This window comes from Sus scrofa, chromosome 6 (assembly GCF_000003025.6).
Source record: "Sus scrofa isolate TJ Tabasco breed Duroc chromosome 6, Sscrofa11.1, whole genome shotgun sequence".
Lineage (NCBI taxonomy): Eukaryota > Metazoa > Chordata > Mammalia > Artiodactyla > Suidae > Sus > Sus scrofa.
The window spans coordinates 18594223-18614351 of NC_010448.4; the positions used below are offsets into that span (position 1 = coordinate 18594223).

At 50.2% G+C, this 20129-nt stretch overlaps 1 protein-coding gene across 1 annotated transcript; it reads left to right on the top strand.

Moving 5' to 3' along the window:
• On the top strand, positions 17023-19734 carry MT4 (metallothionein 4). The gene is made up of 3 exons (XM_021093888.1): positions 17023-17146; positions 18877-18942; positions 19468-19734. The coding sequence occupies exons 1-3, from the start codon at positions 17116-17118 to the stop codon at positions 19557-19559; spliced, it is 189 nt and encodes a 62-aa protein (XP_020949547.1). The 5' UTR covers positions 17023-17115; the 3' UTR covers positions 19560-19734.

The following is a 20129-nucleotide window of genomic DNA, read 5'->3' on the forward strand; positions in this document are numbered from 1 at the left end:
CTGGGGGACCCCTGGAAAATCACGGCATCCCTAAGGGAGGGGAGGCCCCCTGGAGAAGGGGAGGGGGTGGGGTATACAACTTGGGGGCACTTTAAGAAAAAATCCCCTTCTGAAATCTGATGTGTACTTTGCTCTTGGAAGCTCCAGAGCCATTTTTAAACCCTAATTACTCTCACTTATTAGAGCCCCAGGGATCCCCCAAACTTGGCCTCAAACCTCCCATTTGCCGATTAGAAAAACTTGCCTGGCAAAAGCTTTCCTGGAGCCAAAAAGGAAATCAGCCTAAAAGGCTGCTCATTCCTCAGGAAACCACTGGGTGGCGCAAGAATTGGAAGCAGAGAGTATTGAAGCCTCAGTTTACCTAACTGAATGAAAGGGGATGTTCCCCACTCTCCAATTCCTTAATTCTCCACTGTGGAGATACCCAGCTCAGGGGCCGCCAAGGGGCGCACCCAAGGAGGCCACATTCAGCCCTTAAACATGCGTTGCCATCACAACATTGTAAGTCAACTAACGTCAATAAAACCAAAAAATAAAACCAAAATGGCTTTTTAGGGCCATAACCATAGCATGTGAGGTTCCCACGCTAAGGGTTGAATCGGAGCTGCAACTGCCGGCCTACACCACAGCCACAGCCACACCAGATCTGAGCCGCATTTGCGACCACAGTTCCCGGCCATGCCAGATCCTTAATCCCCTGAGCGAGGCCAGGGACTGGACCCACATCCTCATGATACTAGTCGGATTCGTTTCTGCTGCGCCAAGCCAGGAACTCCTCAGTGTTTTTTAAAAATAAAAGATTTTCTAATAAAAATCTAGATTTGAGAGTTCTCCTGAAAAATCAAAAGGCCTGGCAATACTGGCCAAGAGTCCATTTTCACATGTGCAAGCCTGGCTGGAGCTGAGCAGTAACTGCCTCCTTTACACAGGGTCTGTGTTTACCAATTTGCCTCAGTTTCCACTACTCCCTCTTTTTCTGTTTTTTAAGGGCCATACCTGCGGCATAGGGAAATTCCCACGCTAGGGGTTGAATTGGAGCTGAAGCCACCAGCCTACTGCACAGCAATGCAGGATCTGAGCTTCGTCTGCAACCTATACCACAGCTCACGGCAATGCCAGATCTTTTAACCCACTGAGCAAGGTCAGGGATTGAACTCACATCTTCACGGATACTAGTTGGATTCAGGTTTGTCACCACTGAGCCACAACCAGAACTCCCCCACTACTCCCTCTTGTCTCTAATCTGGCTCACTTCTCTCATTCATGAAAGCTGCTGAACCCTGTAGCCATTTGAATCACAGCCCTTGAAGTATCTCCTTCCCCTTCGTCGCTACTGCTAGTTGCACCGGCCTTTTCTGGGTTTCTCAAAAAAAAAAAAAAAAAAAAAAAAGCTAAGCTCTTTCCAGCCACAGGGCCTTTGCATATGCCATTCTCTCTGCCTGGAATACATTTCCCTCCACAAGCCTCAGCCGAAAGGTTACATCCTTGTTCTGAACTGGGTTCCCCTTAATGTGTCTGTAGTTATCTCTCATGTAACATATCACAGCTTATAATTATTCATGAGTGTACTTATTTTTTTTAAGGCTGCACCTGCAGCATATGGAAGTTCCCAAGCTAGGGGCGGAAGCAGAGCTACAGCTGTGATTCACAGCCCAGCCAGATGACAACACCAGATCCTTAACCCATTGATCGAGGCCAGGGATCAAACGGGCATCCTCCCGCTGAGCCACAGTGGGAACTCCACAGCTGTACTTATTTATTTGTCTCTTTCTCCCCTACTAAAATAAAAATCCTAGGAGGGCAAGGATTGCTTTGTGTTATTGATTGCTGCATCCACAACATAAGGCCATAGGCTGACCCGTCTTACAAACATGGTCAATATTTATGGCTTGAATGTAAGGATGAATGCTTGAGGGCACGAGTGGGACTCTGCCAGGCCCAGGGGCATTCATTCAGTGACAAGAGACCTATCTTCCCTGTCTTCCTGCAGGGTGGGTAAGAGGATGCCATTTTCCCAGTCTCCCTGTGTGATTCGCTCAAGCCCCTGCCTGGGAGGCACAGGTGTTCCCTTGTTCCAGAAGCTCTAGGATGAAAGGTGAGTGAAAGCACTTAGGGGCATTTGCATTCAAACCTAGGTACCTTTGTCAGGCAAGGACAGATGACTAAAGGGATCAAAGAGACGAGGAGATGACAGAGCTTCAAAAGGAGACTTCTTCCAGATGGAGAAAAGGAGACTTGACTCGAATTAAACCTATAAAATCCCAAAGTAGATGCAGAGGGAGGGCTGATGGACAACCAACCTCAACTATTAGAAGAAGGAGAGGTCCCCCTTGAAGTTTATAAGAGTTTAAGGCAACGAAAAGCCACACACAAAAGAGCCCAACCTATTTTGCTCAGAAAGACCTTATGATATTTTCACCGCAAGGTAAGGGCAGAAGGGGCCAAGAATAAAAGCGAGCTTGAGAAGGCTTCACATTGCTAAGGGACAGATCTGAGGCTGGGCTGGAGGCCCTTTTACAACTGTGTGGTCAACGGTTGGCCAATGTTAAATGAATGTGATGGCACGAATGTCATAGCAGCAGTCCTTGCCTGCAAGGGCCCACCAGACCCTGATCAAAGCAAGAGTGCTGAGCGGAATGGATTCAAAATCATTTATTTGATGCTTCTAGCATCTCCAAGCTGTACCTGACTCATGTTGAAAAAGTTCCTCTTCCAGGCTTGGGGATCAATGGCTCCAGGAGGGTCAGCCACAAGGACAGGTTGGCGGAGAGGACTCTGACGGTGAATTAGGATGGCATTCAAATCCATGCATGCCGTAGAGGGTCCAACCCATGAATGCTGCTATGACACCCCCAAATCCCAGTGTTCATTTGGAGCTTAGATAGTTCGCTATAGTTAGCCCCGGTCCCCACCACGCACTGTGGTCATAATCAGTTTCCTTGCTCTCAGGTATTAACTACCCAGCCCCTGAAATCCGTTTGAGACCCCTCTTTGAAGTTTCTCCAGAAATTCACCAGCTCGGGAGATTCTACAGGGATTCCCAAACTGAGACGGGGTCATCTGCTCCCAGCTGAGCTGGGAACTGAGGGGCCTCAGGTCCACACTTTCCCCAGACCCCCTGCTGACATCTAGGAGTTGTCCTGTCACTCCAGCACTGGGGCCAAGCACTTCAAAGGCAAACGAGATCCAAACCGAACTGGCACTAATCCTCTTCAGGCTCGACCTCTTTTCTTCTGCCAGGCAGAACCCTCCCGCCTCTGCTCGCTTCCTATTAAAATTAACAAGCGTTGCAGGCAGGCATCAAAGGCAGGGTTGTGCCTTTAATATTCCAGGCAGGTCCAGGCTGTGACCACAACCCCTCCCCCCCTTCCTCCCTTCCAACTGAACTGGGGAGAAGGGTTCAGCTGGGAGGGCCAGAATCAGAACATTGGCCATCCCCATCTGTTTGATATTTGCAAGGAAATTTCCAGGGCCACTGCAATTTTCTTCAAAGCGCCCTGTCAAAACTGGCCAATTATTCTTAAAAGGCACCTTAGAAGAGTCTGCTATTATCCCCATTTTACTGGCAGAGAAACTGAGGTCAAACATCTCGCCCAAGGCCGTACCGACAAAGAGGGAGATGGAATCAAAGCTGTGGCAGTGTAAATCTATGTCCGTCTGAGGCCCACTCAGACCTGCATCTGGCCCCGGAATTCTAGCACACTAACTCGTTCCTGCCCAGCTGGGTTGTCGTGGCCAGCCCTCTTGGTTCTCACGCTGGTTTTCCCAGATCCAAACTTCACAAAGTCATGAGGTCAGTAGCCCCGCAGGTGCTGCGGGAGGCAACAAGCTTGGCCCTCAACCCCTTGACAATGCAGGAAGGGAGTGCAGTGGGTAATTAATTATTCTCCTCTATACAACCCTCAAACTGTTGCCTTTGTTTTTTCTCCCTAACATTAGTCGGGGATGATCCAGTTATTTTCAGAGAATGATGTGTTTATCCTGCGGAAACCAACAAATTCAATAACTAGTGCAACCAGGCCTCTGAGCTGTTCATGAAATCCCTGCCGGACAGGGGAGGGCTCTATGGTTTGAACCCTGGTCCCTCTATCTGAGAGGCCTGTTCAAACAGATGTCCCCAGGCCCTGAGGATTCCAGGAACAGCTTTTGGAGATGTTGATTTGGCGAAAACACTAGTGGGAGAACACACTGCAGGCGCCGAGCTGCTCAATTCATTCCCACATCTTTGGAGGAAAAGCACGGCTAAAAGTGCCTGCGGACCATGAACAATTAGTGAAGTTTTCTCCAAAAAGTGGCTTTGATCCCAATGCTGTTGATACAAACTGCTTTGAGAGGGGGGGTGTTGGCTGAGGGGTTACCCCTCCCAGAAATCTTAGAGGCAGGCATCCTCCAAACAGGTGTCTCTTTACCCACACCCAGAACAGAGCTGGGAGAGGACCATGTAGTCACCCAGCTCTGGACACCTCCTGGTTGTTTCGGGGACACTGAGGCCCAGGGCAGGGCAGCGAACTGGTGAGTGAGCAATGCCAGTGAGTGAGTTTAGAGGACTCAGCTGCCCTGACCTCTAGACTGGTCTTCTTGCTATAAGAGAGAAAAAAGAAGTTGTAAGAGAAAAAGTGAGATGTGAGTGGGTAGAGGGGGAATGAAAGAAAAGGAGGAAGAAAAAGGCGAGCAGGAGAAGGACAGAGAGAGAGAGAAGAGGCAGAGGGAGAGATGGGCACAGCAAGCAGCCTGGTGTATTTCACCATCTGGGCGCGCGGGTCTGTGATGCTCTCCAATCGTTTCCTCTCTGATGTCTCAGCTCCCCGGTTACACAATGAAACCTGCTTCTTTGTACCCTTGGGTGAGGCATGTGGCCCCATGGGGGGCCCTTAGCGGTTGCTTAATTCAAGCAGGTGGTTCTGTAAATGGCCGCATCACCTGGGAGCTTTTCCTCCTCAATTCATCGCCAGGCGCAGCTGATTCGCCCTGTGGGTGAAATGATGGCCAAGGCACTTCCCCTCTAGGGTCTTGGGCTCCCAATCCCATTTAGGGATTGGGATGGAGACAACGCTTGGACCGCATTATTGCCCTGAGAGCTCTGGCATGCTAGAATTATGTTAATTCCAGGGGGGTTTCTGCTTCCCTCCTTCTTTTTCCAGAATTCCCGAGACGGGTTATGGTGCACCTCCAGAACTCCCCACTAGGCATCAATTTCCACCTAAAGGAAGAGCTAGAGCTTCTAAGCAAAGGGGATAATGTGTCAGAGCCTGAAGTGAGCTCTGTTGGACACTGCTCCGGGAGTCCAGCTTGCAGAGGAATTAAAGGCTGAGGATGCAGCTCCGGCAGCCCCTCAACTTCCCCCACCCACCCTGAGTGGCCTTCCTGTGGCTACACCAGAATGTTCATCTTCCTGGTCAACCAAGGTCACTTTAAGCCTCCCGAGTGGGGACATATTAAGAACGGGGGCTGTGGGAAGACAGAGATGTGCCATGTGTCTGAGAAAACAGTATACAGCCTGACCCCAGAGTGGGCTTGGTTAGTGCTTGACCCATCAAGCAATGGTGAAATGCAGCATTTTAGGAAGAAGAGTGGCCACAAAGAGGAGATGTGAGGGGCCAAAAATCTCATGATGGTATGCTCGGCCTCAGTAGTCATTTGGCAAATGCACATCAGTGGCCAAGGAAATGCCATTTCACATCCGTCAGCCTGGCAAAAATGAAGCCTGACAGTACCAGGTATTAACAAGGTCATGGCGAATTGGGCACTTGAGTACATTGGTCATGGGAGTGTAAACCCCTGTGGTGAGCAAATTAGAAAGTTCTAGTAAAGTGAAACAAGCACGTCCCCTTCAATCCAGCAAGTCCACTGCTAGATATACCCCCTAAAGAAACTCAGGCACATTTTTTTGTTGTTGTCTTTTTTTTAAGGCCCCACCTGCGGCATATGGAGGTTCCCAGGCTAGGGGTCGAATCCAAGCTACAGCCACCGGCCTATGCCACAGCCTCAGCAATGCCAGATCTGAGCCGTGCCATCGACCTACACCACAGCTCATGGCAACACCAGATCCTTAACCCACTGCGCGAGGCCAGGAATTGAACCCACGTCCTCCTGGATACTAGTCATGTTTGTAACCTACTGAACCGCAACAGGAACCCCTGGCACATTTCACGTACGGAAACAATACACGTGGGCACTCACTGCAGCAGTGTGCATAACAACGAAAAAGCAGAAAGAAACACTGAAATGCCCACCATCTGGATAAATTGTGAAGTGGCCATAAAAGAGAATCATATAAAGTAGTTAAAATCATAACATTCAAAATGCTGAGCAAAAAAAAGCCAAAAAATTGTGAAATGTGACATAGAGAATGATGCCATTTTACACAAGGTTTATAAACCTGTAAAACAAGACAATGTAACTTTTATAGATACATACATATGTAGTTAAGGTAGAAAAACATGCATGGGCATGATAAACATTTTGCAAAATTGGTTTTGGTGGCAGAGTAAGAATGAGATATGAACCCGCATCCTCATAGATACTTGTGTAAACACAAGGTTTTCCACTCTGTTTTGTTCCTTTAAAAATTGAAATGAACTTAATATCTGATAACATGGGAAAATTCTATATTTAATTTTTTTTTTTTTTTTTTTTTTTTTTTTTTTTTTTTTTAGGGCTACAGCTGTGGCATATGGAGGTTCCCAAGCTAGGGACTGAATCAGAGCTGCAGCAGCCGGCCTATGCCACAGCCACAAGCAATGCCAGATCTGAGCCACGAGTGCAACCCACACCACCTCTCAGGGTAACACCAGATCCTTAACTCACTGAGTGAGGCTAGGAATAGAACCTGTGTCCTCATGGATGCTAGCCGGGTTCGTTACCCCTGAGACACAATGAGAACTCTCAATTTTCTATTCTTACCAGTTTTTGAAATCATTCAGAATTTTTAAAATAATTAGAAAAAAAAGAAAACTCATTGGGCCTGAGTTCCAGTTAGGATTCCAGGGGCAGATCTGGAAGTTCCTACTGTTCCCCTGTGCAAAGCCACTCACCTGGAAGGCAGTGTTTGTGTTCAATGGTTTTCCAACTGGTTCTAGCTCAGCAACCCCCTATGTCCCAGATAAAATCATTTTAAGAGGGATGTGGGGTGGGAGGGCGCACAAGACAAAATTTTTTTTTTTTTCTTTTGAGGGCCATACCCACAGCATATGGAGGTTCCCAGGCTAGGGGTTGAATGGGAGCTACAGCAGCCGGTCTCCCCCACAGCCACAGCAACACGGGATCTGACCTGCATCTGCGACCTACACCGCAGATCAGGACAACGCCTGATCCTTATCCCCCTGAGCGAGGCCAGGGATCGAACCCGTGCCCTCACAGATACTAGTCAGGTTTGTTACTGCTGAGCCATGATGGGAACTCCGAGGACAAAAAAATTTTAAAATGAGGAGCTGCCCTATTTAAATAGGGAAAGAGGGACACGGATGGGATCTAACATCCCATCTGCAGCAGCCCCTGCCGTGCACCTCCGGGAAGCCCTGGGCCTTGACCCTGCCCCGGGCAAAAACCTCTGGTCCAGCCCCAACATTCCTTGAGGGATCCCAAGGTCACCCAGGCAGGAGAAATGAAGGGCTGAGACTAGGGGAGCAAAAGAGGCACCTCAGGATGCAGTGCGGGGGGAGGTGCTCGCTCTTGGGGGTTGTTCAAGTGCCACCCTGCACTCGTGTCCTCCCAGCAACCCTGCTCGCGTTCTCCTTTCCTGACAGCTATGGACTGTCCGAAGGCGCTCGTGAGGGTGCTCACTGGCCCTCCTGGAAAGCAAGCTCGCGAGGACCAGGCCCTGTGTCTGGCTCCCTTAGTCCATCCGTAGGGCTAACCAGCAGCCAAGCACAGAGCGGGTCCCACATATGTTTGCTGAATGACTGATGAAGGGAGGGAAGGAAGGAAAGAAAGGGGGGAGAGAGAAAGAAAAGAGAAGAGAAAAGGAGAAAGGAAGGAAGGAAAGAAAGACAGAAAGAAGAAAGGAAGGATGGAAGGAAGGAAGGAAATGAGGAAGGACAGACGCGAGCCTCCTGCCCCTTCTCCGAAGCCCTCATCTGGGCCGCCAGCCAACCTGGACCAGCCACTTTGCTGCTGGGGGCAATGAGTGCGGGTAATTGCTGGCTTTGGCCTTACTCATCCTTCCTTGGGGCCGTGTGCAAAGCGGAGGGTTTCACCTGCCCAGTGGGCACTGAATTACAGCTGCGGAGCTGGAGTCCCGGGTAATTAACCAGCAGCTGCCAGCCCTGGAGAGTCTGTGCAGCCTGCCCGGGGCATGGGTGGTTGGGCACCAAGCAAGGCAGCTCCTAATTAGCTGCTTTTTACAGTCCACCTAGGATCCACCTCTTCCCAGGCTGGTCACACTGGGGCTCAGGGGTTCTTTGCTGGGGCTTCAGGGTGGAAATGGGGGCCGGAAAAGCCGAATTCTGTATGTGTGTAATATGTTGGTTGGACGAGAAGATTATCCTGACAGAGAACAGCTCTCTCAGTCTGTCTGTCTGTCTGTCTGTCTGTCTCTCTCTCTCTCTCTCTCACACACAGAGGCATATTACTATCTTAGGTGATGGAACAAATTTCTGGAAAAAATATATTTAAAGGAAAAGTGAAGAACCTTAGAGTTTGTCAAAACCTACAGCCTCTTCCTGAGGAGAAGATCTTTAAAAATCTCCTCAGCACAGTCCTCAGAACCTAGATCAGAGGGAGGCGCTGTCGGCCCAGGAGGGGAGAGGGAAACAGCGCATGGAGTTAGGGGTGCTGCCCCCGTTCCTCTCAACTGGCCTCCCACCCCGAAGCCCAAGCTGCCTGTGATGCTTGCCCTTTCCGTCCTGAGAAGGAAGAAGCCATGAAGCACATGAAAGTCAATGATGTCCCACACCTGCCCACGGCCCAGCCTGGAGAAGCAGGGCCCTGAGGGCTGAGCACCCACACACAGCCCCAAACCCCAGCAGGCTGGGCTCTGGCTTTGAGGTGTCTTCCCTAGTGTCTCCTGTCCTGCTCTTTCCAGCTCCCATCTAAAGATGACAAACTGACAAGGAGAGGTGACAGGCCTTGCCAAAGTACTGAGGCTGAACTTCAGGCCCATCTGACTCCATATCAGGTTGCCTATAACCATATCTCTCCATCATAAACATGAAATCTTCATCATACCTACCACTCCTCTGACACGTGGTATGTGAAGGGCCTAATCTTCATTTTCTCCATCCTCACTGCAATTCCATGAGTAGACCTAGTTTTCCTCATTTTCTAGTTGAGGTTCGCAGAGGTAAAGGAGACTGTCTGAGGTGGTACAGCAAGCAGATGGAGGAGCCAGAAGTGGAACCATGCACGAAAGACAGCAGCCCATTTTTTTCCCACTATGCTCGCTCTTGCTAGAGTGTGAAAGGCTAACGAGATGTGCAGTCAGTGTGAGCACCAGGCAGGGCTCACTTTCTGGATGTTAATAGATGGGGAAGCTGCAAGGCAGAGACATGCAAATTATACCTCAGCAAGGTACCATAACACTTCTTCACACTTACCAGATGGGCAAACATTGCCAAGTCTGAATATAGGAAGTATTGCAGGGAGAGGTAGAGAAAGGGTGCTAGAGGGAGTAGAGGGAACGTAAGAGCATATAGGATCCTTGGAGCAGAATTGCCCCTTATTACACAGCCATCTTCCCTCTAGGGATGAGTGAGTTTTGTACACCAGGTACATGACATGAATGGGGATGTTCCTTGAAGCTTTTTTTTTTTTTTTCTTTTTAGGGCTGTACCTGCGGCATATGGAGGTTCCCAGGCTAGGGGTCAAATTGGAGCTGTAGCCACTGGCCTACACCGCAGCCACAGCAACGTGGAATCTGAGCTGTGTCTTTGAACTACACCCCAGCTCACGGCAATGCTGGATCCTTAACCCACTGAATGAGGCCAGGGATCGAACCTGCATCCTCATGGATACTAGTCAGGTTCATTACCACTTAGCCATGGTGGGAATTTTCTGGAGCATTTTTATAGCAAAGAAAATGTGGTATAATTGCCCAGGGCGGAAGGCAGATTCAAGACAGCTGGTTAGGAAATGAGTAATGAATATTCACGGGAGGTGATGGGGCTAAAACCAGTTGGTAGCAATGGCGGCTGACAAAATGTTGCAAGGATCTGGCTGGAGGTGATGCACGGAGCAGGAGCTCATTGGGGGAGTGTGAGATGCTGTTTGACATCTATCTGGAGGTGGTGATTAAGAGCCATAAATATGAGCTTGGAGTTCAAAAGAGAGGCCCATGCTGGGGATGTAAATGGGAAGTCACCAGCAGAGAGGTGGTATTTAAAGCTATGATCCTGTTAAATTTTTTTTTATGTCTTATAAATAAAAGAGCAGAAACAAATATGACAATGTTGACATCTCTTAATTCTGGGTGGTGGATACAGTGGTGTTTGTAAGACTATTCTTTGTACTTTTCAGTATGTTTGAACTTTTCATAATAAAAAGAATAAACAGCAGAGAAAACCACAAGGCTCCAGACTGCTGAATGGTTCTGTCATGAGGGGCTGAGACCTAAAGAGAGAGGGCCGAGAATGCACTAAAGAGCCAGGTTCAAATCCCACCACCACCCACCTAGGCTTGTCTCTCTGGGCCTCTGTTTCCTGATTTGGACAAGAAGCTGGCCTGTGACTTCTCAGGGTTCTTTCACTGCTGACCATCTGGGGGCAAGCTGCAGTCCCCTAGGGCCCCTGGTCTGCTTTGATTTTGTCCACCCACGTCTTAGGCCTAGTCCTATAAAGAAAGTCAGAGATACCCCATAAGAGGGCCTAGTAGATGGAAGGTCAACTCTGACTCCAAAGAAATGCAAAGTCCAGTGAGAGGAGCCAGAAAGGACAGGGCCCCATGGTCCCCAGGCCCCAGGATCCAAAAGGAATGAGGCTGAGCCTAAAAGCTCAGAACCCAGAGACTACAACTCTTTACAAAATTTACTGCTGATGATGGTACCCCCGTCAGCACCAGGGGACCAGCTGTAGAATGGTCTATGAGCCTGAAATGGGTGAGTGGCTGAACCAGTCTACCAGTTGGAATAGGCATAAATAATAACAATAATGAAATAATGATGATATCTTTGCACTAGATTCTGAACCAAGTGCTAAATATGCCTTCTCTCATATAACCCTCACAGCACCAGAGGGTAATCATTTTCTTTTTTCTTCTTCTTCCTCTTCTTCTTTTTTTTTTTTTTTTGTCTTTTCAGGGCCACTCCTGCGGCATATGGAAATTCCTAGGTTAGGAGTTGAATTGGAGCTACAGCTGCCAGCCTACACCACAGCCATAGCAACATGGGATCCGAACCACATCTGTTAACTACGCCCCAGCTCACTGTAACACAGGCTCCTCAACCCACTAAGCAAGGCCAGGAATCGAACCCACATCCTCATGGATACCAGTCCGACGCATTTCCGCTGTGCCACCACGGTACTCCAACAGGGTAATCATTTTCATTAGCCATACTTTGCGGATGGGGAAACAGGGACTCAGAGATATTAAAGCAACTTGCCACAAATCGTGCAACAAAGAAGGAGCAGAGCCGAGATTAGAACCCAGGCAGCATGACTCCAGATCTCAAGCCCTTGACTGCTCTTGGTGGATGACAAGGTCTCCTAAATATCTTCAACAAGAGCTGGAGAAGACAGCCTACATATAACTCTCTTATTTGAGCCATTTCTTTATCATCTGCTTGTCAATATCGACGGAACACCCCCTGTGTGGCAGCGGCCAGTGTGCCTGGCCACAAGGATGCTGAGATTAATAAGCACAGCCTCTGTTCGTGAGAAGCTTGTGGTCTAGAGAGAGGCCAGTTTACAAACCAGCACAATAAAATCAATGGCTCCAGGCTGCTCCCGGGAAGACACATATGTCCATAGGCATGTGGGAAAGGATGGAGCAAACTGTGGCCCAGGGTGTGAAGCGGCAGCACAGGACCTTTCTCTGCCATCCTCCCTGTGGCTGCACCTCCTCTCCCAGGCCGTGGGTCCCAGAACCTCTTCTGGCAGAAACTGCTGGGCGCAAGAACAGCAGATATTTAGCTTTTATCTTTATGGGAGGGGCGAGGATGAAAAGCCTATCATTTTAGGTTAAGAGGTAGAGTATTTGTTCTTCCTTTGGAATAACCCATTTCACTGTTCTGAGAAAACCATTTGACTCAGGACCCCTGGGGACGGTGGGAGGAGGCCCAGCAATGGGATTTAGGAGACCCACAAAACCTTGAACTTGGCGGGGGGAATGTGTATTTGTACATTTTTTTTTCTGGGTAGAGCTTTCATCACATGTTCAATGGGCCCCTCGAGAAGGCCAGGAATCACTTCTCTGAAGAAATACATCATCCCTCAGCATCCACATGGACTGGTTCTAGGACCCCAGCAGATACTCAAATCCATGGATGTTGAAGTCCCTTATAAAAACAAGTATTTTCATACTCTAATAAACTGAGATACTGGGAGTTCTCATCATGGCTTAGAGGAAACGAATCTGACTAGCATCCATGAGGACGCAGGTTCTATCCCTGGCCTCGCTCAGTGGGCTAAGGATCTGGCGTTGCCATGAGCTATGGTGTAGGTTGCAGACACAGCTCGGGCCTGGTGTTGCTGTGGCTGTGGTGTAGGCCAGCCGCTACAGCTCCAATTCGACCCCTAGGCTGGGAACCTCCATATACTGTGGGTGCGGCCTAAAAAGACAAAACAAAAAAACAAAAAAACAAAAAAACAAAACTAAGATACTGAAAATAAACATGCCAATATCAAAGAAAACAGATTTCCATATTCGTTTGCTTAAACACAAAAATCCTCATGATTGGATGACATATAAGAGCTCAGACTTTTTTTTTTTTTTTTTTGTCTCTTTGCCATTTCTTGAGCTGCTCCCACGGCATATGGAGGTTCCCAGGCTAGGGGTCGAATCGGAGCTGTAGCTGCCAGCCTATGCCAGAGCCACAGCAACGCAGGATCTGAGCCACACCTGCAACCTACACCACAGCTCACGGCAACGCCAAATCCTTAACCCACTGAGTGAGCCAGGGATCAAACCCGAAGCCTTATGGCTCCTAGTCGGATTTGTTAACCACTGTGCCACGACGGGAACACCAAGAGCTCAGAATTTTTAAAAAACTATATACAAAATCCCTTTCACTAAGCTTGAGGGTTTAAAATGTGCCTTATAATAATATTGCTAAAAGTTTGATGCTTTGAAGAAACAACTTTTAAGAGGAAGAAGATTTCTATAGTAGGAACTATCACAGCTGTATTGGAAGTTTTCCTTTTAAAATATTAAAAGTATATTCAAGGTCCTACTTTAAACAATGATTGGAACAACTCAAAACGCAGTCTAAGCTCCTTTTTTCTCCTCATTCCACACACTCACATCTTGTAAATTGCTTCCGTTTTTCATGAGTCTATATGACATGACAGTGACAAAAAGTTTTTCCGGATACCATTTGCTGAGCTCTAATTCCTACTTCCATGGTTAGTGGCACCTACAATTTAATATCTCCTAGGATGCTGTCTCCACGTGTAAAAGAAAGAGGGAAGGAAGGGAGGGAGGAAGGGAAAACAGAAAAGAAAAAAGACCAAATCCAGTGGGTTTTCTGCAGCTGCGGCTTCCACAGCTGTGGATGTGGAGGCCAGGTGTAATCATTTTCTAAGTGTGGATCTAGGCTGTCCCCACCAGATATTGCATGTTCTTGGGGTGGCATGTATGTTCTTGTTTTCCCAGTTCCATGCAGAGTTCAGGAGCTGAGACCCAGAAGATGGCCGAAAGGGCAGAAGGGGCCTGTGTGGGCACTTCCCCTAGGTAAGAGGCACTAGACAGCCTGGGCGCCATCAACATGGACCCTCCTGCCCGTGCCACACAGGACCATTTCAATCCACACAACCCAGAAATTGGGAAAGAGCTTCATGCCTGAGGATTGGATTTGGATATTATCATTCAACTGAGGCCTTAAGCAACATCGCAGTGTCGTCACCCAAGGAGGAGGAGGCAGGAGGAGAGGCAGCGTAGATAAGGGTGGAGGAAAATCCTTTTCTTTCTCTGGGCTCGCTTGCTTGGCCAGACCTTCTAAAGGCGTTCCTATCTGCTACCGAGCACATCTAAGGGTGAGGGTGGGGGGCCGGGGTGGGGTGAGAAGCTGGCCCTGCCAGGATATGGGCTGGGACCCGTCTGGCAACACAGCTGCGGGAAGACAGATCCAGCCTCTGGACTCTGAGAGCAGCCCGGCCTGGGTGTGGGTTTCCTGGCCTGGGCTGAGGCGTCCTCCCGCCCTTTTGCACCATTAGCTCTGTGTTCACTCGCTGTTGGCTCCCCAGAGCCCAGAATGAGAAGATCCTGTCGTGGCGCAGTGATTAACGAATCCGACTAGGAACCATGAGGCTGCAGGTTCAATCCCTGGCCTTGCTCAGTAGGTTAAGGATCTGGCATTGCTGTGGCTGTGGTGTAGGCTGGCAGCTGTAGCTCCAATTGGACCCCTAGCCTGGGAACCTCCATATGCCAGAGGTGCGGCCCTAGAAAAGACAAACAAACAAACAAAAGGCGCTGAATGAATGTGCCTGGATCCCCTACTGGGCTGTGAACTCCTTTCAGGCGGGGACTGTGATGGGGTCACTTCAATGCTGCCCCTACCTACCCCTCCCACTGCCCTGATGACCATGGGGCTGAATCCCTTTCTTCTCACCAGAAGTTCTCCGCTCACACCCATGGCCCCCTGGATCAGACTGAGGGCCTGGCGGTCCTTGTGGATGAGTGATGGAGACCCCACGAACCTACAAATGGGAAGAATTATCTCCCCTGATTATGGCCAGGCCCAGTGTATGGCCTTTCTGAATAGTGACCACAATTTCAGCAGAAGTCCTCGGGCCGCACGTGCAGGAGGTTCCTCATTCACTCATTTGGTTTTTCACTCACATGCGCGCTCACCCAATGTCTTCTTCGGTCACTCGACTACTCGCCTGATTCATTTGCTAATCCAATAGCTGCCAAGCATTGTGCAGAACTCTGTGCAGATACAGAGGTGCTTTAGACACAGGCCTTGGCCCTGAGAGCTCCCAGTTTTGGGTGAGGGGTGGAAGAGCCAAGAACACAATTGTATAGCAGAGTAGAAAATGGCCAGTGTCAGGAGAAATGTGCCAACATATCTCTGACGGGCCACAGAGGGAGAGACTTTTTCCAGCGGAGAAAGGGAGAGATTGGGGCAGCTTCCTGGAATAGTGTGATCGGCAACACTTGAGATGCAGAACTGCTCTGCGGCAAGTGGGTGAGAATGGCAGCTTGCGGGGGAGGCGTGAGGCCACAGCATCTGGCAGGCACTTTATATAAAATAGAAGAGTCAGCTGCCTCGATCAAAGAATGAGGTTATGATGGAGACTGGGGGGGATTCAACCTTCCTCCAAGTCCCCTCTTGCTTCTACCTCTCAAGAAATGACATCTGAGGGAGTTCCCATCGTGGCTCAGTGGTTAACGAATCCGACTAGGAACCGTGAGGTTGCAGGTTTGAGCCCTGGCCTTGCTCAGTGGGTTAGGGTTCTGGCATTGCCGTGAGCTGTGGTGTAGGTGGCAGATGTGGCTCGGATCCCATGTTGCTGTGACTCTGGCGAAGGCCGGTGGCTACAGCTCTGTTTAGACCCCTGGCCTGGGGACCTCCATATGCCGTGGGTGTGGCCCTAAAAAGACAAAAACCAAAAAAAACAAAAAAACAAAAAAACCCCAAAATGGCATCTGAGCTCCTGTCTCGTCAAAAGGTGAGGATTTATTTGGGTTCAAGGTGACAGGGAAAGGAAAAACATCTGATGGGAGCCAAGGCCTGGAGGTGGGGGAAGTTCGAGGCAAGGACAGGGAGCCTGTGGTCCTTAGGCTTCAGAGGAACAAGAAGATGGGAGTGGTGGGCGGAGAGCTTTGAAAGCTAAGTTGAGCTTGGACTGCAAGGCTAAGACGTCTGGGGTTTGTTCAGCAGATGGTGGGAGCCACTGAAGATTCTGGCAAGAGAGGAAGTGGCTGATGCTGGTTTTAGGGCTGTGACTCTGGGGCAGGGAGGAGAATGGGAGTCGGGGGCCGAGACCACAGGAGGCTCGTCCCCAACTCCTCCTAATGCTTAGGAGGTAGAGCAGTGGTACAAGGAGAGGTCCGCATACCACCTGGCAGACACAGTTAAAAGTTAGAAAGCAAATAGACAAAGTATGTTCTACCCTCCCACCTTAACAAAGAGTTTCATCACAACCTAGAACACGAGGTGCCAGATCTGCCCGAGTCCCCAACCCCCCATCTGTGGCCCACCTCCCTCCTCTCCCCACAGCACCTTCCCCCTCGCTCCCCTGGGGCTGCTCAGCCCCCACATCCAAACTCTCTTTGCACCGCCAGCCGACAGCCACCCCAGCCACTCCTCAGCCCTAGAGGGACACACACTGGCTGCGCAGCTGCCCCTGGAAGCCCGGGGAGAAGGACTGAGCAAACCCTTAGAAAGCAAGAGTGCTTGGGATAATAGAAAATTCCAGAATCCAGGACGTTGTGTGTGTGGTCTAGAAAGAGAGGTTACAGGCTCCAGGTAGGCACCTTCCTCCGACTTCTGGGGGTATGGTCAGGACGGGGCCTGAGAGGGGCCTTTCTAAAGTCAGGGCCCAGGAGAGGGGCCCCCACCTGCCCATGGTGAGGGCTTTTATAGTCAACAGGGGAGAAGGTGTGAGACCCTGAGCAGGAGGCAGCCCCTGTGAAGGAGGGAAGAGAATGGTAGACAATAAATAGCCTGCCTGAACTCAGAGACGGGACACAGGTAATTCCCAGTCCGAGCACTATGACTGCCATTTCAGCCTGAGCCTGGCTCTCTGACACCCCAGCAGGTGGGCAGATTCAGCCACCCGCATCCCTTGGGGAAAGTCACCCAGGTGACTCTATTGCTCACCCTCTCTTCTATCCTCCTTCTGCCTGCTCTTCCCAACCCCCAGCCTGTCGCTGGGCCGTGTGCAGGGCGTCTGGCCCCGGGGAGAGGTGGGGTGAGCCCAAGTTGACACCCACACGGCTATAAATAGGGAGCCTCTGGCAACGGCTCCCTCAGCCTCCCTTCCCCAAGCCGATAGCACAGAGCCTCGCAACGCCTGGACCATGGACCCCGGGGAGTGCACCTGCATGTCTGGTGAGTAAGGACACTCACCCCAGGATTCGGCGACCTCTCACCAGCTTCCTACAGGGAGCCTGTGGAACTGTGATTAATGCTCCTTTTCTTCCAATTAGAAGCACCAGCGGGGTTCGTCTGAGACCCGCTCTCTGTTGGGTACTAGCTTGATTTGCCAGGATTAATAGCCTGTATTAGGAATGACCATGGGGAGACCCTAGGGGCAAGATTCTGGGGGCAGCCACCAGGGCAGGGGAGAAGCCCAGGGCAACCTGCTTTTGGTCCATTGCTTCCAACCACTCTTGACATTATTTCCGGGCCTCAGTTTCTTTATCTGCAAACTAGAGTTACTCATCCCCAGCTGCCCACCTTCCAAGGCTGCTATGAAAGTACTAAAATCACAACGCATTTGCAAACGTCAGGGGAGTTATGAGAGGCGTATGTGGACCTCTGAGTGTGAAACTGCTTAATTCCACGGAAGTATGTTGGCAGGAGGCGGTGGGGGGGGTGTTCAGAGCCACCCTGGGTTTTATGGCCTTGGGAAATGGCATCAAGAAGGCTCATCAGCCTCCCGGGTCCCTAATAGGACATGTCTGTCCCACAGATTTGCCAAAAAGGCAGAAGCTTCCGGCATCTTGCAACTCAGAACAATAAGTGGGATGATTTTTTTTTTTTTAATTAGATGGTTTTATGATACAGAGACAAGTTAAAGCTGTGACTCTCACATCAGGCTTGTCTGCCCTTCCTTCTACCCACTCATGGTTTCTGTTTTGCCTGATACCTTGAAAAGGTGAGGAGGGTATGAAAGGCTTTGACAGTCACCAGGGGGCCTTGGACTTGGTGGAGTTGGCCTAGCCTAGGGGTTCTCAAACCCCATTGTACATCAGAATCATCTGGGTTGCTTTTTAAAAATACAGTTCCCCAGAGTTCCCGTCGTGGTGCAGTGATTAACGAATCCGACTAGGAACCATGAGGTGGCAGGTTCGATCCCTGGCCTTGCTTAGTGGGTTAAGGATCCGGCGTTGCCATGAGCTGTGGTGTGGGTCGCAGACGCGGCTCGGATACCGAGTTGCTGTGGCTGTGGTGTAGGCCGTCGGCTACAGCTCTGATTCGACCCCTAGCCTGGGAACCTCCATATCCCGAGGCAGCTGCCCAAGAAATGGCAAAAAGACAAAAATAAATAAATAAATAAAATACAGTTCCCAGAGTGCCTGTCATGGTGCGGCGCAAACAAATCCGACTAGGAACCATGAGGTTTTGGGTTCAACTCCTGGCCTTGCTCAGTGGGTTAAGGACCCAGCGTTGCCATGGGCTGTGGTGGAGGTTACAGATGTGGCTCAGATCTGGCATTGCTGTGGCCGTAGCGTAGGCCGGCAGCTGTAGCTCTGATTCTACCCCTAGCCTGGGAACCTCCATATGCCGTAGGTGAGGCCCTAAAAAGTACAAAAAAAATAAATAAATAAAAAGTTTCCCTTTCCCCACCCAGATCTATGAATCAGACTATCTCAAAGGTTGGCCTAGGAATCTGCATTTTTAACTAGTACCCCAGGGGACGCTAATGCAATCCCCCCGTTTCCGTCCGTGGACTGTCTTGGAACCACTGGACCATCTTCTTGGCAGCATCTTCACGCTCCTGTCCAGCCACTGCCCAAGGACAGCCCAGAACCCCTGTCACCGGGACCTCCTGCAGCACACCTGTGTGTCCCGCTCTGCCTTGGTGTTCACGTCTGTGGCTCTGTCCTTTCCCCTAGGAGGAGTCTGCATCTGCGGAGACAACTGCAAATGCACAACCTGCAACTGTAAAACATGTCGAAAAAGTAAGTGTGGTGGGAGCGGGGCCACTGCTGGCCGGGACCTGGGAGGGTCTCTTCTCACCCTCCTCACCCCTCCAGCCGTGGTGGGATTGAGGGGCTTCTCGATGCCTCCCTCCCATTTGGGAGAGATCTGACATGAACATGGTGGCCCCTGGGCTGCAGTGCACCTGGCGATGAGGCCATCCATGGCATTGCAAGGGTTTGGATAGGAAGAGGTTCCAGCCGGCCCAGTGGAAGAGGGGATGGAGCGCTGGCCTGGCCTCATGAGCCCTGGGATCTGCCACCATCCAGTGGCCTTGGGCCAACCCCTTCCCCATTCCAGACCTCTGATGGATTCTGGGTGAACCCTCAGGTCCGTTCCAGCTCTAATATCCCACAACTTCTTGTCCCTGGTCTTCTACTCTTGTGGATTAGAGTCTGCATGTGGCCTGCGCTTCTTTTTCTACTTCCTCTAAGTGGCAAAGGGGCAAGCGGGTAGATGAGAGTGTAGACTTAAAGCTGATCTATCCAATCTCCTGCCCCTTTCAGGCTGCTGTCCTTGCTGCCCTCCAGGCTGTGCCAAGTGTGCCCGGGGCTGCATCTGCAAAGGGGGCTCAGACAAGTGCAGCTGCTGCCCCTGAAATGCATCCATCATGCTGGGGATGAGGCCTGGGAAGCATCTGTATAATGCATTAGTGGAGAAGTTGGAATGATTGTATAATAGCTTGTGCTTTTTATATATTTGCCCAAGTCAGGTGTTGATAACATTCCTATAAAGTGCTTGGAGCAATAAAGTTTTCACTTGTGGTTGTCTGGTGGCTCAGGGCACTGTTATACCCAAACCCACAGGACCAGGAAGAGCTGACCCCATGCAGATACAGAAGGTGCCAGCCTGCACCCCTTCTGCAGATGGCTGAGAACCCTGAGATCCTGCTGCTCTGCCTGAGGGTTTTCTCCTGCAGCATGAGCTTGCTTGATGCATGCACTGGGCAGGCGGATCCTGGGAACAGCCCTCAACTGAAGACACACAGGAGTTAGTGGATTATTAGCACCAGCATCTTTAGCCTTACAGTGGGACACATCTGAGTCAAGTACTACACTGTCCCCCTAGGTCCTCAGCAGCACGGAACTCCAATAGCCCACGGAGGTAGCCTGCTTATCACTATACTCATTGGCTTTCCTCCTTCCCTGCCCCTCTTCTCCATTCTCCT

Coding starts and splice junctions, on each gene's coding strand:
- MT4 (XM_021093888.1), top strand. CDS start 17,116: ATGGACCCCGGGGAGTGCACCTGCATGTCTG. Junction 17,147..18,876: donor GGAGTGCACCTGCATGTCTG/GTGAGTAAGGAC, acceptor CCTTTCCCCTAG/GAGGAGTCTGCATCTGCGGA. Junction 18,943..19,467: donor CTGTAAAACATGTCGAAAAA/GTAAGTGTGGTG, acceptor TGCCCCTTTCAG/GCTGCTGTCCTTGCTGCCCT.